Source organism: Chelon labrosus (assembly GCF_963514085.1).
Source record: "Chelon labrosus genome assembly, chromosome: 8".
Taxonomy (NCBI): Eukaryota; Metazoa; Chordata; class Actinopteri; order Mugiliformes; family Mugilidae; genus Chelon; species Chelon labrosus.
This window is the reverse complement of record NC_140358.1, coordinates 2272586-2300571: the sequence shown is the minus strand read 5'-3', so window position 1 is coordinate 2300571 and position 27986 is coordinate 2272586. Positions and strand designations below refer to the sequence as shown.

The 27986-nt window shown below is 41.3% G+C and overlaps 1 protein-coding gene across 1 annotated transcript; it reads right to left on the bottom strand.

Moving 5' to 3' along the window:
* On the bottom strand, positions 1-27356 carry LOC311491315 (uncharacterized protein; the record flags this gene model as incomplete). Its single annotated transcript, XM_084549221.1, has 3 exons — positions 1-977; positions 9502-9722; positions 27274-27356. 3 exons carry the CDS (start codon positions 27354-27356, stop codon positions 1-3), a joined length of 1281 nt encoding a protein of 426 aa, XP_084405347.1.
* Positions 27357-27986: the final 630 nt, after the last annotated feature.

Genomic DNA, 27986 nt, shown 5'->3' with positions numbered 1-27986 from the left:
TCACTCTTCAAAACTAAAAGGTTCTTGATAATTTGCTAGAAAACAGCAGTTAAGCCAGATCTGATTCACACTGCCAATCAGTGTGAGCGGCACGGGAGAGTCCCAGATGTGAAAGGACTTTATCCTACCGATCATTCTCTCCACTATAATTCTGAGGCGGGCAATGGCTTGGGTTTTTTCTTCTGTTTCCTCTTTGCTGAATTGAGCTGAACGCTTAAAAGGTGGAATAACGAGCTTAGCTCCAACGTCAGCAAGGAGGTCTTGAATGAGGAACCCTTTGTCTGCCATGATATCATCTCCTGGCTCCAGCAAGGGAAGAACTCCACTGATCCTGGTGATCTCCTTATCTGAGATGCACCCAGTGTACAGGGGTGAGACGAATGTCACCAAACCATTGGGAGCAACTCCAATCAGCCCTTTCAATGTTGTCCTGTTTTTGTAGTTTGAAAATGTTTCTGACTGTAAGGTCAGGGATGAGGCTGTCTCCAGGGCAATTTCTGTGCAGTCCAGTATTACTCTGACATTGGGATAATACTTCTGGAATTTAAGGGGCATAGTGGACTTAACCTTTTCCCTGCTTATCCAGATGGGAAGTGAGCCTAGCATCATAAAAAGATAATTGGCCCAGGTGATGGTAACCCTGCTGACCCTGGCAATGCTCACATTAAACATGTCAGCAATGAGCTGCTCCTTCATGCCAACAGCAACCCGCATGGAATACATCAGGAACTCATCGATTAATGGCATGCTGCGTGGTGGGCTGGGATCTTCGCAACCTTCCTCTCCTGCCCTCTTTGCTTTGGTCCAGTACACAAGTGTAAGGGCAGATGGTGCAATCGACTCCCAAAAAATAGTAAAAACCCTCTCGGATGGAAATTTGGTGTAGAAACGAATTTGGTCGTCCGATGAGCAGTATCGGCTGAAGAGAGTAGGAGGTGGTAGGTCAGTCTTTTGCAACCTGGCCTCATCCAGAGCACCTGCAAAGAGTTACAGATGTAGGCTAATGTTAGTTGAATTTCATGATATAGACATGTGAAGTTGTTCAGTTAGAATTGCATTTATCCATTAACGGTACACATATAGGCCGTAAGGTGAACCCTGTTATCGTTTCATCCCGCTCCACAGTCTGGCATCTACACAATCTTTAGTTCATAAAACATAACGAGTCATGCTAAGCTACCCAAAAGAAGTTTGTCGCAAAAATTCCAGTCGATTGCCGATGCGTCTATGTTTTATGCAGAACTAGTTTCTTCAGAGCGTAATAAGATCTTGGTCGCGAGTGGTGGCACGGTTGGTCACGTGATCGTTCTACACCAATACGGTAGCTGCTTTTTGTCAACAGAATGGCAAGATGGTGGCCACCATGGTTAGATTCAACATTACCGATAAAGAGGAAAACACCCGAACATCATCTTAAGTGGGCCAAATGGATTCTAAACAGCGCTGTATACTTAGCCGCGTCCAAGAAGAACAACGAGGCAAATATACGATAATGTTATGTTTATGTTAAGTCATTTAGATCAAGTTTGAAATACCTGGGAGTATACCTTAACGTTACTGACGATCTAACATGGACTGTGAACACCCAGCACACACTGAAGAAATCAAGGCAAAGACTGCACTTCCTACGTCAGCTGAGGAAGTCCAAAGTATCAGCACCCATCTTGAAGGCCTTTTACTCCACAGCTGTGGAGTGTCATGACAGCATCATCACTTGGTATGGGAAGTGTACAAACGTGTCTGCTGCTACAAGGCCAGAACAGAGGAGCTTCTTTCCTCAAGCATTCCGTATCCACACACACAATGACTATATAAACTTTTCACACTTGCACATGGACTGTACACACACTGCACTTTATACTCCCTCTTGCTATTTATTACAAATATTTCTTGGTCTTTCTGTCTTCACACACAGAAAAGGTATAACACCAAATGAAATTTCACTACATGCTTTACGTTACTATTTCTATGTATGTGAAATAAACCTCCTTATACCAATGACCATTCGTTCATTCATCCACAAATGAAAACAACACTGATCAACCATAAAAAAGATCTTTATGAAAAATATGAAACATAAAACTGTACAAAATGGAATAAGGAATAACATATTAACAGAATAATGACACTTCTTGCCTGCTTTGTTGATCAGTCTTTCCTTTTTCTTGCACTAGTGCAGTGCCCGTCGGAAGTATGTATTCCTATAGTGGGAGCCTACAGGTGCTGTGTATGAGGATTAGTGGAAATATTAGAGCGGAGAAAACCTATTTTACCGATATATTTTACATTTCTTATCCAAACAACGTCAAACTTAGCAATGCACATCTTCGTGCCCGTAGCGAGACACCTGCCCAGTTTCAAATCAATCGGGCCAACGGTTCGCGAGATATGCGTGCCACACACACACACACACACACACACACACACACACACACAGACGCTTCTTGATTTATAGATAGATGGCGGACTACATGCTAGTTTTCCTGCCGGAGAAGATATTGAGCCTATAGAGAGCCGAAGTCCCGCCCCCTCTACTTCCGGGTTATGGGACCTATCGTTCGAAAAAATATGAACGGCAGTCTATGGCGAAAGACAAATTATTTTCTGGTCCCGATCGACTTGTGCCTTGGATTATACATATGTTGTTTTTCAGAATAAAAAATGATTTTATATGTCAAGAATGTCACAGTTTGTCGCAAGATAGTTAAGTAAAACGCTATGGAAAATACGTAATTAAACGAACTACAAGTCCCGCATGCTGGCGCGTACAGAACCGACCAAAACTCCCTTGGTGTAACTACAGCTCTCGACATGACCCGATTTATAATGATTTTCACCTCGTTTGATGCTTCTGCCTTCGTCCTGGAAGAAGACGGTAAAGCTCAACAAGGAGACAGCCATAGTTCTCAGACGAGAGATGTAGTTCACTAAGCGATCTCATACAAAACCTAATGTTGTTCAGCTTATTTACGTCAAATAATTTATCTCTTGACGTGAAAAATTATCTTTTAAATTCACACACATCATATGTGAAATTCATGCCACAATTCGATCGGGACCAAAAAATAATTATTATCTCTCCATAGACTGCCGTTCATATTTTTTCGAAAGATAGGTCCCATAACCCGGAAGTAGGGGGGCGAAGTCCCAAGACATCTTTACCGTCTTCTTCCAGGACAAAGGCAGAAGCATCAAACGAGGTGAAAATCATTATAAATCGGGTCATGTCGAGAGTACAAGAGAGTATGTCGAGAGCAACCGGAGTAGTGGAAATATTAGAGCGGAGAAAACCTATTTTACCGATATATTTTACATTTCTTATCCAAACAACGTCAAACTTAGCAGTGCACATCTTCGTGCCCGTAGCGAGACACCTGCCCAGTTTCAATCAATCGGGCTAACGGTTCGCGAGATATGCGTGCCACAGACAGACAGACAGACACACAGACGCTTCTTGATTTATAGATAGATATTATGCAGAGGGCAGGAAGGACGGGGCCAGAGCCTGCAATTGGCAGGCCTGACCTGGATCGCAGTTTCTTAGTTGGACTCTGGACCGTGCAGCTAGTAGATGGACTGGCCTCGAATGCATCGTGGTCTTCCGTAACTTCCGTAAGCTCTCTCTCACGTGCGAGACGTCTTACAAGCTTTGCTATTGCGTTTTTGTCCGTAAACCTACGGTAGCACGTATGATGGAAGCCAGCATCCTCGGGAATATTTTCAAAATCCACATCAACACAGTGTTTGTAAGTCTCAGCCACGTCCCGAGACTCACCCTCCAACTCGAGCCTCTGTTGTATGTCTTGAATGTATTCCATCGAGTGGTGGTAAAATTGTTGACTTCCTCGTGCTTCACAGAAACAATGTGCATATAGCAATGCTTGTGTTTTATTAATTTGGACTTGTCAGTACTTTTTTGTATGTTTTCTTCGTCGTCTGTACTGCTCGATGAAGACATGGCGGCAGCCATCTTGCCATTCTGTTGACAAAAAGCAGCTACCATATGGGAATGGCTAGTGTGACGTCATCATGTCCAAAAAAGCCACTTCCGTGTCCATTCGCTAATATTCTAACGGTTACGGTGCTCTGTCAAACTGGACTACAACGGCATTAAAATGGTGCAGTGCTGTGTCCCGTGTTGCAATAACAGAAACGACGTGAACAAAACGATCTCTTATTACCGATTTCCCCTCGACGAAAAAGAGAAGAAGAGATGGCTGAAGTTGATACGGTAAGTTGGATCTCAAATGATGAACATTAATAACAAAAATAATAATAATAACCGGCTAGCAATTACTAGCGAGCTAACGTTACTAGCTAGGTACTACTAGCTACTGCTAGCTGTTTGTTTTGTCAGCACTTCGACGTGTTTTCAAGGTTATCGTTATCGTTCTTGAACTGCTCCCAGTAATGTTGCACAGCCAGTGTCTGTGCTGCATAGGAAATCGTTAGACTTTGAAGTGAAACTGACTTTGACTCTAGTAGACCAAGCTAAACAACACAGCTGATAATAGAAGTTGGTTCTGCAAGTTGCAGGGAGCCTGAGATGTAAGATGTCAATTGCCACTTAGTTATTTTATTATTTTTTTCGTTTTGCAGGTGTGACAAGTTCACCCCGAACTACAACTCAAGGGTCTGTGGGTGGCATTTTCCTGATGGCAAAGCAGCTGGGCCAACACGGTTCGCATGGAATGACTGGAAAATCGTTTGACATTTTGACCTACATCCCATACCACAGTGTTTCCCACACATAGACGAATCTGTGGCGGTGCGCCACAGATTCAACTCCGACCGCCACAGATTCAACACCGACCAAAAAAAATAAAAATAAAAGATTCAACACCGACCGTCACATATTGCGTTTCGTTATTTTTTTTTTACGCTATTTAAAACACGCAGCGTATTCGTTCAGCTGCATTTCCTTTCCCTGCTCTCGCTCTCTCTCTCTCTCTCACACACACATACCGTAATTTCCGGACTATAAGCCGCTACTTTTGTCACTTGCTTTGGACCCTGCGGCTTATACAACGGATATATGGATTTTTACAGCTAACGGTCACCAGGGGCGCACTATTATGGAAGCGCAGGAGCGAGACAGACAGTTCGCGCAGGTAACGAGAGCAAAACAAACCAAGTGAGTCCAAATGCAGTACGAGAGCTGCTTTTAAGTTCAAGGCGATCGATCTGACTGACTTTTCTGGTATAGTAGGCTGGTTATTTTGATACAGTAAACGGCCGTGTTACTGCACCTTTACTGCTGTGTTGGCTGTTTTCGAAAAAGATGCTGGTTATTTAGTTGAGCAGCCGGGTTACTGCACTTTTGCTGCCGTGTTACAGGCAAGCACTTTTAAAAACGAATTAAAATTAGCCATTTAACGTTATTGCCTCGTCAAGCGTTGTAAGCTTTGTTTTTTGTTATACTGCACTACGGTAGCTACTATGACTGCAGGAAGTGCGCTAGGAGCGCACCGTTGTATTATTTGAGCACTGCACGAATGCTGTTTGTAATGTCAAAGATGTGAAAGTTTGATCGATCGATTGATTGAAAGATTTATTGTGTTTCTCAAATGTAAATAAATGGGACGCTTTGCGTTTCCAAACAGTCATTTCTGTCCCGACAATCTCCTCCGTGGTAGAAGAAACCCTTACGGTAATTAAACATTAAAACACCAGCGGCTTATAGTCGGGTGCCGCTTATATGGAACAATCTGTATTTTCCCCAAAATTTTGCTGGTGCGGCTTATATTCAGGTGCGCCTTATAGTCCGGAAATTAATAAAGTTCTGTGTAACCAATTATTAACTGTTTTTTTAATTATTAACCTTTAGGAATTAGGAAATCCCTTTAGGAATCCCCCCCCCCCGGCCGACCACCACACATTGCTTTCAAATCTGTGGGAAACACTGTACCAGTATAAGAAGCATGCCAACAAGATCCTGAAAGTATGTTTGTCTTACGAATTTACAGAAGCCCATTCTCCGTGAAATAGCATGAATTGTCTGTCACAAAAATAAATGTTATTGTTTTACTCATGTCTATATTTTTGTCTGTCACATCAAAATCATTGCGTTTAAGCCACCATCAGTGGGATGAATAATTGAGGGAATTACTTGGACATATACTTTGACAGGCTATGTGCAAAACAAGCTGAACTGGCAGACAAAAAAATCACACAGTTGCTCCCACTCCCAGTCAGTTTATTGTTAAAGGAACCGTATGTAAGAAATGTATTTCAATTAATCATAAAATGGCCCTGATATGTCACTAGACATGAAGAAATCATGTTCATTTCAAATACTTATATCACTGACAACAGTGGTCCGGCCAGGATATTGTCATTTAAAAGTGAAAGTTGCAGCCCTCAACTGATGTTGATGTTGTCATGTTGTGTTTTGGCCTGAGGCGCCACCCTCAAGCTATCTACTAATCACGAAGTCAGTAGAGTTTCGTCTTCCGGGTTGCCAGCTCTGCTCTAGTTACCACAGCTGCAGCTACGAAAGTGTCGGATAAAACATGTATAACGTTACTAAACCTAAAAGACCTCGTTATGAATCCGAAATACGTCGTGACAAAGTCCGGAATGGCATGGAATTGACCCTCGACTTTTGGATGCTATATTCTACCATGTTTGTTGGTATAGGCTAAAAGCCCCGTGCTTCCGTACATATAGACAGTGGATTTTCCATGGTCGCCCATGCTAAATGCGTTCATAAAAAGCTTTATATCGCACCACGAGCAGGGTATGAAAACAATCTATGTTCCGACTGAAATGTGGTATTACAGTACATCTTTACGAAATATTTGGCTAATCGCCATTAGTAAATTTTTGCGATACATAATTACTTCGCAAAACATCTCTCATGAAGCATAAACTTTATTAACAGAAAAAAAAACGTACTGTGTAGGACTCGTCACTTGCCATTGGAAGCTCCTTGTAGCAGCCTACGTTCCTGCTGGATCCTGCAGCTTAGCTGGCAACCTCGAGTCAGGGGGGAGGCTGAGGGGATACACCGTTCTACTAGCCTGGCTGACGCGACTGCACATCTCAATGAGATGCTGGTCTGGAAACTACGTGTTCATTTTCTCGTATTTGAGGCGTGGTTTTACAAATGCCTAGAGCCGTTTATTGGGCGCTACGAATGTCTATCAATTGCATGGTAATTCCCATGCTGCCTTGCGCGCGATTCATAGCCAATCGTATCAGTTATACCAGATGACGTATGTAGAGCGACAGAAATTCGACGAGGAAGAAGAAGCTTTACTGTCCATGAGAAGACGATGGCGTTTAATGATTATTGCCGTTTGTGCAAAGTCAATATGAGGGTAGAAGGCATATACGGTCACTCTGCAGACCTATTTGTATCAAAAAAACCACAGAGTCTATCTCGCTAAGCCCCATAGCCTTAGCCACCAACGGGGCTAGCTGGTAAATAAGGCTTTGCCAAAGCCTGTTGGTAGCAGAGCAAACACATCCTTCTTGGCAGTGAAGTCTTTCAACGCCAAACGTTGCTCTTTTTTAAAATAAACTTGCGTTCTAAGCTACTTAAAACACTGTCTAAGGCTGCATCGAACGGTAACGTTAGGTCCGCTGCCATGTTGGATTAACACACTACAAGCTTCGGTGTCGCGCATAGACGTCGTCATCGTCTTGCTGCCCCCCCCACCCGTTCTGTGATTGGTTCCCTATCTCAGGCGAAAATAAGGGCGATGGTTTCCAGACTGCTTTTGCAGTGAGAATGAAATCGCGCGCAAAGCAGTATGGGAACACCCAGGCTACCGTTCTACAGTATTTTGAAAGTGATTGCAGTACCAGTTTTGGCCGGTTTTGGCCACAATCCTACATACTGTTCCTTTAACTGTGAACATTTCCATTTGATTGCTCTTGATATCACACGCGCCTGGGTCAAAGCAAGCACAACAAAATATGGAAGACCACGCAGTAGAACAATATAAATTGTGATTTGATAAAATTATATCATGAATGATGATAAAATGAGGCCTTACCCTTAAAGAGACTAGGGCTATCAGTGTAAATGGCATCTGACTATGTGTAGTGTGTTATGTACTGTGTGATGAGAATGTGCAACAAAACAGAAGAAATACCTTGGTGGCCCGGCAAGCGGCAGCAGAATGAAATCCTGCACTAGAATAGGTCATGAATGCAGGGTCAATACACTAACCATTTTACATTTCTGACAGAATGCGAGGAGAGAAGGTCTTCTAAAAAGAGGACAGTTTCAGCAGCTGGCAAGCCAGTGTAATAATTGACTTTGTCAGGGTGGGAGGAGATTTGACTGAATGAAAATGTTTGTTTTTGTTTGTCCAATTCTCGTTTCAGTTGTTCATTTTCTTTTTTAAGCATATCATTTTCAATTTCAAGCACCACAGCACTTGAAGTACCAGGTAGAGATGCACCGATTTATCAGCTGGTGACCGGAATCGGCCGATTTTCACGTGATCGGCCATGACCGGAGACCGGCCGGTCAGTCTGACATGCCGATTTTTTGCCGGTCAAATGCACTCGGGCGGCGCATGATTTACATCGCGCAACATCAGCATCACATGCAGGCCAGCTGACAGTCTTGCCTGGGCCCGGGACGAGATAATCCTAAATGCCCCCCCCCGCGCTCCACTGTGACCTTCTCTCTCTTCTCTCAACGGTAGCCTGACTCTGTCCCTCCGCTCCGGGACAGCGGGCCCCTCCCGCATCACTCTCTCTGTCACCTGACTGCAGCCGGATCTCTCTCCTCTCTGTGTCATCCTCTCTGACGGACCTACCAAACTCAACTGTTTCTGTCAAAGATAACATGTTGTGTCGGGCTTTTATACAAGCTAATGGACGTTAACATTAGAGCTAGCCTGTTAGGTTACGTTACAAGGCTGGTAAACGTTGGCTGCGCTGTTTCTAACCTACGTTCACTTTACTCGTCCCAGCTTCACCGTCACCACCTTTTTTTAAATATTTGTTAAGAAAATCTTTAAGGTCTCTATTTTCTCTTCTTCTCTTTTCTTTCCTTTTCTGAGGACCAGACTTATGCTGACTGGACATTTTGAGCGTACTGAACTTCAAATCAAACGGCAAACAATCAAATTTTGATCAGTGGCCAAACCATTTTTGTGTTGGGGTGGGGGGGTTCTTGACCACTATTTCAAGGACAATTAGGAAGAAAACAAATAAAAAGCTTTTATGTAACTCAAATATTACATATTTTTTTCCACAAATAGGCCTATTTTAATTTTTGTTTTTTCCACACACCAGGAGTAATTTATATAGTTCTATTTTTATAGTGATAGCGATTATCTGTTCAAAAAATATTCTAATAAAGAAAAGATAATATTAATATTCTATTAAAGAAGAGAAAATAAATCTTTGTGTGTGTTGTAAAGTGGTTAGAAAAAATGAAATCGGAATCGGCTAAAATCGGTATCGGCAGGTCAAACTCAATGAAAAATCGGAAATCGGAATCGGCCGGGAAAATTGTAATCGGTGCATCTCTAGTACCAGGGGTCTGTGCAGCAACGTCAAGGTGGGTTGGGCCTGGTCCAGCTGTTCTTTCATCCTCCACGCTCGCAGGGACCATTCCTTTTTTACGTCTGGTGGGGATGTGGTCGGGGAAAGCCTTTCCGTCATTCCATGCGAACCGTGTTGGCCCAGCTGCTTTGCCATCAGGAAAATGCCACCCACAGACCCTTGAGTTGTAGTTCGGGGTGAACTTGTCACGCCTGCAAAACGAAAAAATTATTTATGGCAATTGACATCCTACATCTCAGGCTCCTTCCAACTTGCAGAACCAACTTCTATTATCAGCTGTGTTGTTTAGCTTGGTCTACTAGAGTCAAAGTCAGTTTCACTTCAAAGTCTAACGATTTCCTATGCAGCACAGACACTGGCTGTGCAACATTACTGGGAGCAGTTCAAGAACGATAAGGATAACCTTGAAAACACGTCGAAGTGCTGACAAAACAAACAGCTAGCAGTAGCTAGTAGTACCTAGCTAGTAACGTTAGCTCGCTAGTAATTGCTAGCCGGTTATTATTATTATTTTTGTTATTAATGTTCATCATTTGAGATCCAACTTACCGTATCAACTTCAGCCATCTCTTCTTCTCTTTTTCGTCGAGGGGAAATCGGTAATAAGAGATCGTTTTGTTCACGTCGTTTCTGTTATTGCAACACGGGACACAGCACTGCACCATTTTAATGCCGTTGTAGTCCAGTTTGACAGAGCACCGTAACCGTTAGAATATTAGCGAATGGACACGGAAGTGGCTTTTTTTGGACATGACGACGTAGCGCCTAGCCATTCCCATTGGTGTAGAACGATCACGTGACCAACCGTGCCACCACTCCCGACCAAGATCTTATTACGCTCTGAAGAAACTAGTTCTGCATAAAACATAGACGCATCGGCAATCGACTGGCATTTTAGCGACGAACTTTTTTTTAGTAGCTTCGGACGACTCGTTCTTTTTTATGAACTAAAGATTGTGTAGATGCCAGACTGTGGAGCGGGAATCATTTTCTAAAAGACTTTTCGTGGTTCACCTTGCGGCCTAATCTTTGCTAATAGTAGCCTTTGCCTACTGTCATGAACAATCTTACCTGCAGTTGGGTGTGAAACGTAGTCGTGATCCATCCTTACTGCCTTAGCAATCTTCACAGGGTAGTTGCATAGACTGACGTTTGAAAGTTCTGTCATATACTGACTCCCTCCTCAAAGGAGCAGTAAAATTGTTCCAAGGGAATAGGCTTGGGACAACATCACTCTTCAGGCGACGAACGATGCAGCCACCAATGTAATCATCCGTAGCGAAGTGCCGGCTGCAGACATAAGTGCTGCCTCTTTTTACTGTAAACTTGTTCCCTTCCTCTCTTCGGATCGCCTGTATCCATTTGGGTTTCATGTTTGGATCCACAGGAAAAGAATGAAATGAAAGGTAGGGCTGTTTTTGGGTGGAAGACGAACAGCCTGGAACACAACAGAAATTGCGACTCGTAGACTCTGCCATTTTCCGTATCTGCCGCTACGATAACAGGAAGTTCTACAACGCTACAATGACATGTTTCCGGTCGAAAAATGCGGAAGTGCGTAAATGGCTAATTACGTGCTTGCTTTAAGTGAACAGTATCTGAAACTTAAACAGTGGCTTACCTTATGTAACGTGTTTAACGTGTTTAACGTATTATTTGTTGGTCCTGAAGTTAGACTGTGTCGCTGTGGGTGGTCTCGACTCGCAAGCTGGAGTGACTGGCTGAAGAGACGTCAGGTGCCGAAACGTACAGCAGAGTGAGAGCAGAGTTACAACAAAGAGCTCTTTGGTTACAGCAAATAGAATCTCGTTGTACAGTAAACATGAAATGTACCGTAAACTACTGTACAATAATCCCGCCTTGCAAATATTACCCAAGATGCAATATTAGCTCCAGTACTGTGCAGTAATATTGTAATATTGTATAATTCTGTAGGACTTTTGATGTTCTGTACTGTAAAAGCTACAGCCATTTCTTAGAGTGAACTGCTGATGGACCTGACCTAGATGTACATTTTATGTCACATGCATACATGTACAACCAGGGTTTCCAGCAGGAACAATTCCTGAAATGACCTTACATTTCAGGAACAGTCTACAATAGGGGTTGCACCACTTCCAATTTTTTAAAGTCAACATATGTGGGGAAAGTCAAATCGACGTTGTAATGCTATGCAACAATGAAATCTATATTCTGAATACATATTGTAGCATCTCACACAAAAGAAGCTTTTCTGGAAGGTAACTGAAGTTTGAACATTCAGTCTGACACTTCTAATATGTGGCTCTAGCATATATGTATATATATATATATATATATATAATGCTCTACAACCACAGCAACATTGTCAACTAATAAAACACAACATACTTATCATTACTTATCATACCTGCTTAAAGCGTCGTGGCACAGCAGTAAAGTGGACAAGTCGACTTGTCGGTACAGCCCCTAGTCAGCTTTGCAAATCCAAACTGAATTCCATTTGACGTGAAATTTGGAGGGGCTCTAGTATTGTTTACAGCTTGTTGACAATATTTGACGTTTATATTTACATAAATGTAAACTGAACATGAATCTTATCATTAAAATAATAGCTTTTACATTTTTAGACATTCTGCCTTGGATCTTATTTTTGAGCTACTTTATGAAAAAACTGAAGGGGTTCTCATTCAAGAAATAAATTACAGAAATGATGGAGAGAAGACTCATTTGCAGATACAGTTTTTGCACTTGGAGTTGTGCACAGTCATACAGCTTAGTTTTATTGCTGTCTGTCATCAAGTTACTCCAGTTTCGATCTGCTTTATTTTAAGAAAACCTTGCATTGGCCCGGATACCTTCTGAACATCAAAAAGGTAAGGCAATCCAAACTGAGCAGTGAAAACCACAGTAAACGGTGTTTCAGAGTAAAATGTATTACATTTACTATAAGCCCCAGTTTTGGCTTGGGGACAGCGAGAAAGCCCATTTTAGGCACCAGCACTGGAATTTGTGTAAAAACACATTTTTCTATGTGCCTGCTCTCTATACTCCATGTAGCAGAACATAGTGCGACTGTGACTGAGTAAGTATTTTTCACTCATGGTTGTATCCAATAATTCCAGTGTCATGGTAGTGGCCTGCAGAGCTGGACAACTTATCACCTCTGCAGTGTAAAGCAACATTTCATATTGCAACTTTCTCTGCTTTTCTGCAGATAGTTACTCAAAAGAAGCCAGGAGCACTATTACAGTATTGAAGGCCACTCTAACGCTCTCTCTTTTGTTCGTAAACAGTTTGGGTACTGAATATGTTATGGAATATTAAAAAAAAACAAAAAAAACTCTGCAACAAGGACTTAGGGCAGCTACAAATATGTGTTCTCAGTTGCTATGTGTTCTGTATATTTAAACTGTGGCTCTTTTGGAGGTTCTACAGTTACAAATAGGCTTTATCAACATAAATGTTTCAACAATCTGCTGATAGCCATTTATGCAGCCTAAACCTTAAGTGTCATCAAAGCCAGAGTTGCATTTAATGGCAACTGAAAAGTACTTAGAGGCTCATAACATATCCACTATTGTTTAGTATTCCTAGCCGTAACAGCTACGGCTCCAAAGTGATGCTGGTAATTTGATTAGTTCTTATATTGAATCTAACTCTCTCTTTCCTTGCAGTCACTGGTATGTGGGAAGTTTGAAAGATAATCCTATGCTGTCTGAAGTGACATTGTGACATCTTGTTTTTTTTCTGACGTAGGGTTAGTAAATATTTTCATCAGCCGTGCTAATTCTCATGTATGTGTTTACATTTACAAGTATGTATTCTCATATTGAAGAATTAGGTTGTTACAGGTGTTGTTTGTTTATTCGACGTGTGTCAAGACACTCACTGATATAAATTTATTTAACTACTTTTTCTTTATTTCTCATATAAGCATACTGTCTACTGACACTAAGTTGATCCCTGCTACCAACACTCAGTATGTGGTTTAATTTAAAAGGGGTGGTACATTACAAGACAATTGCCAGACAAACACACTGATAAGGGAGCCTTCTATCAAAACTTAAGGCACATAAAGATCCACAAACAACAATGACATGTGCAGCAAGCACACCTAACAAGCATGGTCTTAGCTATAGCATGTTGACTACATTACAGATCCAAACCCAAGAGGAACAAAGATAGACATAATGACAAAATATTGATATAACATAGTGCAGAAATTATGTACACACATGTGATTTTATCATTTTTTAAACCTGTAATAACACAGAAGCACAGAGCTGGGAATATTTGGTTCATATGAAAGACAAAAAGAGTGGAACAAAACATCTTAAATTTAGAAGGCAACCCCAGCGGAAATTTTGGCGAAAGTTTCAGTCGGCATGGTTGAAAGTGAAGCAGGAAGTAGAGGAAGAGCGAGGCAGACTGACGACGACGAGGCGACGTGTGTAGGCGGTGTGTGTAAGCAACCGTGTCTAGTCCCGCAGTACTTTAAATGAGCCTGAACACTAAGTTTTTAAGGGAGGATATTTGGATGTTTCTCTTCCCAAAGAATTAACACTTATTGCATGTGGCTCCCAGTTCTTACCACGCGACCTGTATCCATGATGCTATCCATGATGCTATTTTGAGTCTGTCTATCCTTTATAAGTTATTGGTTTCTTATTTAAGGCCTTGTGCTGTGCAATGTGGACAGTTATTGTCCTTTATTTTCTGATATAGGTCATGTGTCATAGTATGGCAGATTGTGTTGACTTCCAGTGTTTATGATGTATAAATAGCATCTCTAAGTAATATAAAAATTCTGTGCTGTCATACTTCAGTATGTGGATTTTGATATCCAAGATATAATGCAAAAATGACTGCACTAACCTCCAGACAAGGCATCGTATGTGAGTGATGTGGTGCTAATTTTGATTTTGTAAACACAATCTAATGTGAATATGTCTTTTGTTGATGGCAGACCACAGCAAAAATGGCCATGGATGGTCTCGTTTTTATATAGCGCTTTTCTACCTATTGGTACTCAAAGCTCTTTACAGTCACAGACACATCTACCCATTTGCTCACACAAGACGCCCCATATATACATATAATGCCTGTGCTATGTAGAGAGCATGGCAATAGGGCAACTCAGTGAAGGTTCTTGCAGCTACCAAATCAACAGATCACATAAGCTGCTGATGTCTGAGAGAATACCTCTACGAGTAAATGGCTTCTACTGTCGGGAGCAAAGAAAAAGAAAACTGTCAGCTTGGAGGTGCCGGTTAAGGCCTAAGCTTCGCTGCAGGAGTACTGGATCAACACCTAGCTCTAGGTCTTTCACCTCTAATCCTCAGATGGAAACACATCCATTATGGTTGAAGGCTACATCTTGCAGTCAAATGTTTGGGTCACCTAACACTTTTTTGATATTTTTCCAAGATGTTAAAGGTGTTGTCACTGGATAATGAGGAAGGTCTATTGAAAAGGTAAAAAAGATGCATAGGATGGACTGCTTGTCTTCCATGCAGTCTTCTTCCTGCTCTTACAGGGCAGTTCTTCTCTAACCATATATGGTAACCCTTACATAAGGGCCATTGCCAAACATGTGAACAGTTACACTGCAACATTTTTGACTTAGGAGATTAGTTTGGCGAACATCACCCCAAACAGGTCAAGACACTGGGCATAGGGGGTGTTGTGTGATGCATTACATAGCTCTCAAACCAATGTGCCCTTGGCCAGGCCAAATAAGGATGCCTGCAGCGACATCAGATTTGTAGTCTAGAAGCATGCACATTCAATTAGAGTGGGGAGTAGAATATGAGTTTTCCCATTTTGAAGCAAATATTCTTATCTTCTAAAGCCACAACATTTCCCAAGTGGTAACTTGTTATGGAGTGGACACTGCCTGACTGGAATGGCCAACCCTTCTCCCGGGCAGAAGTTGGTCCTTTGATCTCGTGTTTTAAGTGATTCTCCTGCCTCCTTTCTTGTTTGTGGGAAAATTTGGATTGTTAAGTATCTATGCTCTGTCACAAAGATGAAGAATGGTGGGTAACTTTATGTATTTATTTTCTTTGTGATGAGATGCTAGATAGACCCACTTGTGGTGAAGGGAGTATGGTGTCCAGGTAGTTAAAACCAGGTAGACATTCATACAGAGTGTTCTGGGTTTAGGTCTTCAGTCGAACAAAGGGAAGATGCTTTCCATGCCCAATCATTTTCATGATCATCAAATTCGAATAACCTAGAGCTTTCCATTTCATTTTGTACTGAATACTAGGCCAACATGGCTGTAGCTGATGAACTGGACTAATTAGTTCTGGAAGCAGCATCTGCATGTAGCTCAGGAGGCTGGTTGTCATGACTTAATGCTGAATTGTGGGAGTGCTCTTGCTTAAGCTAGGTGTCCCTGGTTGGATGTTGAACATGAAGAACATTTGGAATGACATTCTGTGTAAATGTGTGCTGAGCAGGTAATTTGTAGATTTCATTATTTGATTTGTTCTTTTTTTTTCCCCCCAAGCTCAGCCTTCTTTAAAGCCACCTCAGCAGTATCCCTTTCTTATCTTCAGAGCTTTTATCACTTCAGCTTCTCTGAGCACATATGATGCTTGCACATGTTTGTAGCTTGAAGTACAAAAACAGTTTGTACTTTTAGTCGTCATTTTGCATTAACAAACATTAATATGTGCTGAGATTATCCAGAGTAACAACTGCAGTTAACTAGTGATTAGTTTCAAGTCTAAATTAACATTGGAAATGCCATAGACATACCAACAGACAAGAATCATGCTTGTTTATTATGTTTTTCAAACTAAATATGGACTGTTTCAAATGATCCATACATATGAGCTCCACATATAGGCAAATATTACTGAGAGACATATTGGTGGACATATGGGTCAAAGACTTTTTAAGTACAAGACAAACAACAGCAAGTCTACAAGGACAAACAGTGCAGAGCAGTCAACACTTTTTAAGAGGGGCAGAGTTGTGCTGCAGCATGCAACAATAATGAAAGACAATATGCTATTCCCAGTGTAGGACTCAAATAAAAATATTGACTGGAAAGCAAATGAAGAATTTTCAATCACTTTATTGAATTAGTTGTTTCTCACATTATCATCTGGTTTTATTAAATTGGAATATAGTTATGAAATATAGTGTTTAACCATAGATACAGAGCACCACAGAATGGACATTGGCTGTGACTTGCAACTACCTGGCAGAGAAAAGCGTGTCGACAGAAGGCAGCAGTTGTGTATGATTACAGTATCCTTTCTATTGTAAAGAAAAAAAATAAAAACACGACATCCAGCCAAGTGAAGTATGCATATCATTATTCAGGTCTAGCATAAAGAGGAGGCTTCACTTTTCCCTTTTATAAATTTAAAAAATGTATTAAATTAAGCTGTTTGAATAGGAAAAAAAAATGTGTACATTTCAGTGTGTTGGCTGCCTGTGACTAGACAGATAGGATATACACAGACTGGTATTGTATTCATTTTATTTATCGTACAACTTTGTTACGCCATAATAATTAATATTATTAAAGAGTTTTATAAATTCTAAGTAACAGTCATCAGTCAATAACCACATTTACTCCTGAAAAAGCCCGGCACAATATATGGCAGCCTTGAAACAACAAAAACACATTTATTGAATGAATAATGGTAATTGTTTAGAAAATCATGAATAAGTTAATAAAAAGACTTCGTCAGCAGACTTGTGGGTGATTTCTCAGTATTTATTTGTGGTATCATAGGACTCAATTGTTAACTCAGACAAACTAACTTTCTGCTATAACATCCCGGCGCTGCTTGCATGCTGCTGCTACTTCTGCAGACCTCCACTCCAACTTTTATGTGCAAACTCATTGACAGCTTAGCACAGGATCTCCGAAGGCTTCTTGTGTGCAGACTGTCCTGAGACAAAGGCCTCCTGGTTGATCTAGCAGACTATTCTTCCATCTCACTGACCATAGATCTGCTTGACTTACATCTCTCACGTACACCCAACGCTCTCCAGGATGGCTTCCCTAGCGCCCTAGCGGCACTTAGAATCCCTGCGTTTACCACAGCCACAAATAAACAGCCATTTGAAATTCATTATCTCCTTTTAATTCAGTCAAGCCTTCAAAGCTTCTAAATGCCTTTCAACTGCTGCTAATGTTTTCTCTTGCTCGCTACTCATTTGCCCTTTAAGATTGTTGCCACTGGGCTCCATTTGAATTCAGCACTTGCTGCCAGAGCGCTTTGCTGTTTTGTGGAGAGAAAAGAGGTTATTAGAAGCCCCTCTGTGTGTGTGTGTACTTGTTTGCACAGTCTTTGAGGTCTTCCACTCAGCTGCTTACAGAGGAAGTACGCAATTGATAACGTCAGGTTGCCAACTGTTCTCCTATGATCCCACATATGTGTCTTAAAATAATGAAACAGATAAGCGGAGTGCAGGAGATATTCCTATAGGGGGAAACTTCTATAGCCCAAATTGCAAAGAACTGACTCTTGCAGAATATTTCCATATCCAGTGGAAGGACTGAATTGGTGTAGGTACTACGTGTGCTCAGCCTAATATGCAATCAAGTACGACAGAAGTTATCTTCATTCATTCATTCATTCATTCATCTTCTGTAACCGCTTGTTCCTGTTAAGAGTCCCGGGGTCTGCTGGAGCCTATCTCAGCTGTCATCGGGCGAGAGGCGGGGTACACCCTGAACAGGTCGCCAGTCTATCGCAGGGCTAACAGCCAATTTAGGGCCAATTTAGAGTGGGAGGAAGCCGGAGTACCTGGAGAGAACCCATGCAGACACAGGGAGAACCTCCACACAGAAAAGTCCAGTTGGCCCATGGATTCGAACCCGGGACTTTCTCGCTGTTAGGCATCAATAACAGCAATCAATAAATAATGTTTGTATGGGTTGCTCCATATCCTGCAATTAAAGCAACTGTAGTTACCAAGTAACTGCAAAGGAATTCAAATATAGTGAAGAAACTGAGAGGCAGTGAATGCCGGCCTCAAGCAGATGGGTCCCTCCATATGAACTGGGATCTGCTCAAGATTTCTTCCTTGCCACTGTTGCCTTGGTGCTTGCTCTGGGCATTTCAGGCTCTGCGTTCTGTAAAGCATCTTGAATAAATGCAATTAAATTTTATTTGAATTGTGCTTGCTACTATGTGAATGCAACTCTCTCAATGTCAGGACACCAACAGGGTCAGTCTGTTCCTGCCAACTCCCCTCCTCCACTGCCAGCTCCTCAGCTGACCGAATGTCATGTTTTGGAACCAGAACATTACTCTGGAGACATGTGCAATAGCAAGTCTTTTGTCCTCAACTGTTCTTTGTGTTTAGACAGAAGTTTTTAACCTGTGCTACTGACGAAGCAAAGATTTGTTTTATTATGGGACTATTACAGGGGAGGGTTTAAGTTTGAGGTTCATCTGCTTGGAATCATCATCATTAGCACACCTCCTGTGCTACTTTTGTTGCTGAAGAAAGTCTCTGATCATCCAATTCAAGGTAAAGAATCAGTTAAACATCTCTTCATACTTGGCCAGGATTCAAGAAGTGTGGCAGAGTATTCACCAGATGTCAGAGTTTGGGCCTTTAAATGAGGATGGAATGATGAGTCCCTTCAAGGGGCTTTTCTCCAGAGTGAACAGACTGAAGATGAGTTGTCTGTGAAAGATGAATTTTTTTTTCAGACTCTCTTATTTTTTTGTCAGTCAGGCTTAGTATTCGCCGGTGGGAGCATCCATGGGAAAGGGCCAGCTGAAATCTCCCTCCATCTACCTCACACTCACCCACTCAAGGAATTTGCTCTACATCCCAAGATCCTGAGCCCCAGCTTCTCTGCTTCAGCAGATCCATCTCATCTCCTTTTCACAAACTGCTCTAGTTTTTTGATAGCCCTGATTAATGAAAACAGAACAAAATTATCTTCATATTGAACGTACTAAAGGTAAGATAGCACTCTGGAATTCATTCTGCCACTCATACTCTTACCCCAACAAAGGTCACTGCTGCTCCCTCCATCTCCAGTTCCCCTGATCTATATCCAGTTCCTGCTGAGTATCATGACATGGGTGAGATCTTCAGGAAGGAACAATTCCCATCAGTGCCCTCTCATGATTGTGCTATAGATCTGCCGTCCCCAGTTGTCTGTACTACTTATCACACCCTGAGAGGGAAGGAGAAGTACATATTTATTGTGACTAAGAAAGATCAAACTCTTTGTCCTTGTATTGACTTTAGTGGGCTCAACTACATAACCATAAAGAACTTTACGGTAGAAGTTGTTTTGTCTAAATGTCCTGCTGATCAGAAACATCATCCTTTTGTAACTATGTTTTTTATGTGCAACTAAGCTACTGTGACCAAGCAATTTCCCTTGTGGATGAATGAAGTTTATCTAAGTCTAAATCTAATCACTCTTAAGAACCACATATAAAAGAAAGATTGAATAAAATAAAATAAAAATAAGTAAAATAAAATCTAGTAAAATAAAATAAAAATAGTATAAGCAAAAATGTACAAATTAGCATATGGAAAAATGTACAAGAAATAGAGACTGAAGAATATACATTATATACAAAGGGATGATAGTAAGGTGCAATAGTGTCCATTAACATGAATAACATGGAGTTATCTGTTACAGAAAGGTGAGTTGTTGTACAGCTGGACTGAAAATGGTATGACTGACATCCTGTAGCGTTCAGTGCGGGAGCGGAGCTGGATCAGTCTGTTGGAGAATGAGCTCCGCTGCCCCTCATGATGTCAGAAACTGAGAGCTGCTGGCTGCCAGACTAGCTCTGGAGGAATGGAGACACTGGCTCGAGGGGGCTGAACATCATTTTGATGTCTGGACTGACCATAAATTCCTGGCTCACATACAGTCAGCCAGATGCCTTAAGTCCACTTCTTTGGCAGGTTTAATTTCATCGTCACTTATGACCCAGGCTCAAAGCATCAGGCCTCACACTGCACTGGATTCTAAGGTCTACCACCCTCTCAAAGTAAGTTAAAACCACGATTGTGGATCAGTTCTCTAAGCCAGTTTAATTTGTGACTCTCCCAAAGCTTCCAACAACACGAGACTGCTGACCTCCTAGTGTGCCATGTGTTTTGTGTCCATCCCCTCTGACATAGTCTCTAGATCACCAAACACAATCTTTTTGTCAAGCCTTTGGTGCTTCAGTGAGTTCAGTGAGTTAGTCAGCCAGGATCTGTAAACTGTGTCTGTGTTTGTGCCAAAATCTGTCTTCCCAGAGCCTTCAAATGGCATAGATTAACTATTAAGATTAAATATGTGCTGGAAAACCACTCCTGTAACAGCACAGTCATCAGTGTGTTTCTCTTTTAGTGTTCTGTGGGCTACCTTCCTCCTGGGTTTCCCTTTCAGGAAGGTGACATTGCCATGCCAAACATCCAGACTCATCTCTGGAGGTGTCGCGAGATCTGGAGAGATCCCTTTATCATACTGGTCTGTACCACTGACCATAACCTGTGCAGACCGTCACATGACCCCAGCTCCTTCTCAGCAACCAGGTCAGAAAGTGTGGGTCAACTCCAAAAACATATCCTTGAGGACTGATTATCTCCACATTACACTGGTGCATTTCAATTTGTCTCTGTCATTAACCTATCAGTTGTTAAGTTGAAACTGTCTATGTCTATGAAATCCATCCCACATTCCAAATCTCCCAGATTAAAAATTTCCATCTCAGTCTTAACTGTGATAAATCAGGTAACATTACTCATCAGGGACAAATGTGAACCTGAAAAGATCTGCTGACATAACTGAAAACACAATACATTTCTGAGAGATGAATGTGTAGAATGTAGAGTTATTCGGAATGACTGGTTTGGTTAATGTAAAAGCTTGCCATCACTAACAACTGTGAGCACTTTCCTGGTGTTTGGCATTTTGCTTTCCTTTAAAACCATTATTTATTTCAATAAATTCCACAAAAAGACCAAAAACGATGTGTGTCACCCTGTAAATTCCTACTGAAGATACAAAAGGTTAAAAACAGTCCCCAATATACTGCTAAATGTTTATTTCAAAAAGTAAGTTAACGGAAAGTGGATTTAATTACCGTTTTAGCATTTACTGTTTTCTGAGTTGGAGAAATCCACATTTATTCAATATTCAGAGCATTTCAAAATGCACTGAATAAGAAATACTTTTAGACAATTTATATCCACTATGTTTTCCTTCCAGACATAGTGTATGTTCAAAATATGTACTGTACATGCATTCGTTTTAGCTCTACAATATTAACATATCTTAACATTCAGGTATTTATCCTTTTTTTTTAGCCTTCAGCAGAAATGTCACCCTGATCCACATGAAGGAAGTGGTTAAGGCAACGCAGTGATCAGGAACGAATGGAGGATTTCGCTTTGATATTGTACGAAAGGATTAGTTTGACTATAATTTTCAGTGGCAACTTTCCACTCTTCTCTTGTCTGACAGGAAATAAGCAGAATCAGCAGCAGCCCTCAATCAGATTTTTTTTATTTTATTTTATTGCTATGTTTACTGGACCACCCCCTTGCTATATTCACTTGAATGAATGATTGAAAACTCCTCCTCTTATTCCCAAACACTCCCTCCATCCCTTCCTTTCTCCCTCCCTCTCAGATCCTATGGGATTACTTTAATCCATAATCTGGCACGATTCGAGTCTCTGTCACTGAAATGGCATTTAAGTGAATTAAAATGCATTCCTCAATATGGACGTGAAGGGGCACTTTGATAATTGCAGAAGTGGAATTCGACCGCTTCTCTGATAGTGTGCGCGCGCGTGTGTGTGTGTGTGTGAGAGAGAGAGAGAGAGAGAGAGACAGAGAGAGACAGACAGAGTGCATTTACTGGCATTGTGATCCACATGGTTAAGACCAAGCTCTCTTTGAGACCCAATGATCGAGCCGCCTTATTCACCAGGTCACACAATCAAGGCAATGGACCTGCCATTAGGTTAGTAATATTAATTAATATTCCATGGAACAACAACAACAACAAAGACATACAGTATTAACATATAGGGTGTGTTAAGGTAATTGCAGGGGCAAATGGTCTGTTTTCAGCCCTGCACAAAGAATAGTCGCACTTCAATTACAAAATGAAGCGATCGCTTTTCTGACACAAAAGTAATGTTTATGGTTAGTTTTTTTGTAGTGTTTTTCACATAATTTCACCAAAACAACACCCAGTTTCAGGGCGGCACAGTGGTGAGGTGGTTAGCACTGATGCCTCACAGCGAGTGTGGAGTGTGTTTCTGTCTGGAGTTTGCATGTTCTCCCTGTGTCTGCGTGGGTTCTCTCCAGGTTCTCCAGCTTCCTCCCACCATCCAAAGACATGCTCATTAGGTTAACTGGTGATTCTAAATTGGCCGTAGGTGTGAGTGTGAGTGTGAATGGTTGTCTGTCTCTCTGTGTTGGCCCTGCGATGGACTGGCGACCTGTCCAGGGTGTACCCCCGCCTCTCGCCCGATGACAGCTGGGATAGGCTCCAGCAGACCCCCGCGACCCTTAACAGGAATAAGCGGGTACAGAAGATGAATGAATGAATGAATGAACACACAGCTTCTTAAATACTACACTTTGGTTATTCATATTTGCAATCATTCAAATTTGGGGTCAGCACCCAGGTTTGCCTGGGACGTTAGATTAATAAAACTAATCAATTTGAACAACCTTATTTTCAGAGGTAACTGCTAACTACATACATATAGTTCATAAGAACTGTTATTCATGTAGAATAAGATTCATGAATATAATAGCTTTGTGACTGATACCTGCAAAGTGCTTATCTAAGGGAGCATGTGTGCAAAATAAGAAGAGTGACTTACTGTGTCACATCTGCATTCCACAAAGAGGCCCATAGATCACATGTTGTTCCATCATTTGTTATCAATATCATCTTGTCAGAACAAAGAGGCTGTGAATGGGTTAACGAGTCCTTCATTCTCAAGTTTTCGGCATAAAACACGCCTTAACTGTTTCCCACCATGATTGTATGTTCCCACTCGAGCAGAAACATCTGTGCTGCCAAAGGCCACTGTTTACCACCACTTTACAGAAAATAAGCTCCTCTGGTGGACACAGCTGTTCAGAATATGCTTCCTCTTTTAAAAGTTGAGAAGCATAATAAATTGAGGGCGTGAAGGATCAGTTGTATTATTGTTCAGCTTGAGTCCATATTGTTTAGTTACTGCTAAATATTACATGCCCAAATTAAACAAACTGTATCTCAGCAACTATAATGGACATTATATACATATCGTCTGATCCTGAAACTGTAATGAAAAGAAATATATATATATATCTTGTGACAGTACGTTTTGCTGGCTGATTCTCTGATGAGTCCCAACTATTTTGGAGACACAAGGGAGACCTACACAATATTAGGAAGGTGGTCATAATGTTATGCCTGATTGGTGTGAAAAACGAAGTTATACCTTTCATTCAGTTTCTTCTTCAGGTGTCCTGGAACTTACATTCTAACTTTACAAGAAAAAGGAGCAACAACAGAAGTTGGCACTGTGCTGCTAACTACGCAAGAAAGTGACCAGTTTCCTTCAGCCTGTAGAAGATAGCACAGAAAGACTACACTGCATTGTAACCACAGCTCTCCTCCACATGGATCACAACAACAAATGCAATCATCCAGTAATGATGATGAAATATTTTCCTTTTACGTACAGGTAACTAACTGGACATACATATAGCTTATAGATCCATTTAACTACTGTTTGTTTGTCCATTGACTATTATTGTTGTGATTTCCCATAGTTACATTATTGGGTAAGTGGCTTTGTCCCACTGCTTAGATGATAAGTGAGTTATGTTTCACACATACAGGTTATGGTTCACACATACAGGTCTCCCACTAACATCCTCTCTTCAAAGTGGGCATCACAGGACTACAGACACAGGCTCTGACCACGCTTTAAACACAGCCAGACATGTGCAAGGGAGGCTCAAATCTCCTGCGCCAAGAGTCGCAGCTTGTCAACAGGCATGGCAGGCAACTGCTTGGAGCCAGTAGGGGCCCCTGAGGGCTGACAAGCTTTAAACTACAGTAGGAGTACTGTCATTGTCACTGCTAACCTTCCCACAGGGCTCCCTCCTGACACAACTCTACACACGCCATCCCGTTACATGTCATGTGCATATAATGAGACTCTTAAATATGATGATACATAAATACAATATACACACATACATATACATTTTTTGAGTTACACTGTAGCAAAGGCAGCAGAATCAGGCAAAACATCCGCTCAGATCTCCCTAGTTGCTTAATCCACCATTACCATAATGAAACTCCATCTCAACGAATCAGAGGAGGCTCTCCCTAAATGGATCATACATGGATGAGAGATTAATAAAGAAACAGATAGGGGGGTGGGGTGGGGTGTTGAATCTATTTGGGTCATGAAGAATCACAGTGGAAATGAAATAAGGGTGCTGTTGATCAGTTTAAAGAGGCAGCTTGAAGCTTTAAAAGGTTTATGGACCTCAGACTGGATATTGTGTGGCAACTCCATAACATCTCAATCTCCCCTGATTTCAGGGCCAGACAATGAACATTTATGAAATATTACAAATTATTTTTACATACTGAACAATGACTGTCTATCTTTGTTGTTTGTCTTGGGTGCAAAATATATGTGGCCTCAGGAGGCCTGATACCTACAGTTTGTGCCTAAGCTCTTGTTTGTTCTGTAACTGTATGAGCAAACTGTATACCCACTAAACATTTCCACAATGAATATTTTAAATGCTTGTTCTATATTTCATTTTTATTTTGAATCAATCTCTCATGGAACATGTATCACTTAGTACCTTGTACTCTTGACTTGTATCATGCTTATATGAAGCATGTATGCTTTATCCAGATATATGTATAACTTCATCTCATTCCTCCTGATGCTCTCTTCGCCTCCTTTCTCCTCTCTGTTTTTGTTTCAAGCAGATGGGTCCTGGGTTCTGCTCAAGGTTTCTGTCTGTTAACCAGTAAAATGATTTTTAATGTTAGCTCCTATCATTGTACAGATCCTGTACAACATGGGCAACCATGGCAGGACTGTTTGTCAGACAACTTATATACATGTGTGATTCAAACTATTAAACTGTGGTTAATGTCAGTCATTCCAGTTCCAATTATGCACGGTCACTCTCCAGAACCATGAGTGTTACTTGAAAAACAGGGACCAGATTGGCCGACCCATAGCCTACGCAATAACATAAATGATGGGGGATCTGACAGGATTATCTACTGTGCAACGGTCAGACACTTGATAGAGAAACCAAGGGTGTACACTAAAGAGAAAATGAGTACATATAAATCCTTTACCTACCTACAGCTATGTGCTGAATGGTCATGAACAAGACTTAACTTACAAAGATTTAACATATGAGTTATGTGTTGAGCGAGCTGAAGTTCAGTCAGAAAACACTACTACTATTTGACAGCTAACTGCACTAGCATGGTTGGGAAATTGACCTATATTTGGTAATTGTCAACTGTCAAGTTAACTATATACCTGATATTTATATAGGCTAATAGATATGTCAATGGAGGCTATAACAGAAGCTAATGGCTAAGAAACAAAAACAAAATGCTGTTAGCTGTGTGATATTTAGCAAAATATGAAATAAATTATGCTTGCTATCAACGTAGCAGCATAAGCTCATCTTTCTAACATTAGCTAACTTTCTAGTAGGAGCTAGAAAATGCTATTTTGTGAACGCAGACACAAGCATTTGATGATTGCCTCCGTCCAGTCCTCAGATTTTATCTTGTTTAACCACAGGTTTCTCCGGTCTTTCATCATCTTTCATTGTGAAGATGGAAAAAAAACAAATCATCAAATATCTTCTATCACTTTTATCACTGGACCCACATGAAGTGTAACAATGGTGGTGTAAGTAACAACACTAATGATCTACTGAAGTTTTTGACTGAAAGCACTCAAACGCTCAAAAACAAAAAAAAACCCAAAAAAAACTGAATCACAGAAAAAACTTTTACACATGTAGTCAGTAATAATACTTTTATAACACGACGCTCCACAGCACACTGGAAGCCATTGTAGACAGGAACACCCTTTTGGTGTCACTGGAGAGTCCAGGATACTGGATGTACAAAAGGCTGACAAAGCTAAGAGGGATGCATTAATGTGACATGCAGAGGGGTTGAGCGCTTTGCAGTAAGCCTGAAAAGATGTTGTTCTGGAGAGATTCACCGTTCAGCCTATCACACTGACTTCACCTCAACACCAGCCCTTCACAAAGAAAGAAACTGTTCTCAGGAGGATGGAGGATCAGCCCTCTCCTGGATGGAGGAGGACAATGACTGACACTGGTCTGTAGATACACTTATACATCATGGATTTGTTTCCTTGTAACTTTAGACTTTGACCGATAAAACACGTTTTATAACATTTACTACATAGACATCAGCTACATTTACACTGTGTACTTATTATGTCCCTTTACTTAAGTGCAAACGTGATGAACTATTTCAAAATACTTTCAATAGACAAAAATTAGGACCTCTCCTCCAGCCCATCATCTAGAAGTCTGTCCGTGCCAGCAGAAGACTTCTGGGTACAAGTCTTTCTCAGCAGTCAGATGGTTGCCCTTGCTTGCAGGAAGCCTCTAATGGCAGGTGACGGACACAAGACCTCAAGGTCTTCCTTTAGCTCAGAGAGCAGCCTCAGCCTCAGTCCTCAGCTCTGTGGAGTCCCACACACCTACTGAGCTGAGGGGCAACTGTCTTTTGGAAAGCCCTGTTGAGTTTTCACCCGTCCTGCCATCTCCTCCTCGGCAAGTTCCTGCATCTAGGAGCAGAGCGTCTCGACTGCCAGCGTTGGTGAGACTGAAAAGAAGAGCTACTTTTCTGAACTATCGAGGATTGTCTTTAGAAAGGTTACTTTACCATAAATCAGCTGCATTTATATTTTTACTTAGTAAGCGTGCTGTAGGAACATCAGTTAGAACGGTTCTATCCATCTTAACAGACGGTTCTATCTTATCTAAGGCAACCAGTGACTGCAGCCTGAAGACTGTGAAGACTCTGACCAAACCTGTAGAGTTTGTCGCACTGCTTCACACTGCTCTCCTCAGATGACTGGTAAGACACTGACACTAGAAAGAAGTCTGCACCAGCGGAGGGAGTGCTGGTTCTTTTGTCAGTTACATGACATTACAGTTAATTGTTTTAATATTAAATAAACAGGATGAAGAAAATGGGCGGTTTGAAAATCCTCCAACCTCTGGCCCAGCACCACTCTGAGACTGGAGACAAAACTACATGAAGTGTGTCCTCTCTTCACTGAGGAGATATTTTACACTCTTTCCTCTTTATATCTTTATTTTATGGTTTCATCCACAAAAAAAGGTTTAAAGAAAGGCAACTAGACTTGTAGAGTTTTTCAAGAAGACGTTTCACCACTCATCCGAGTAGCTTC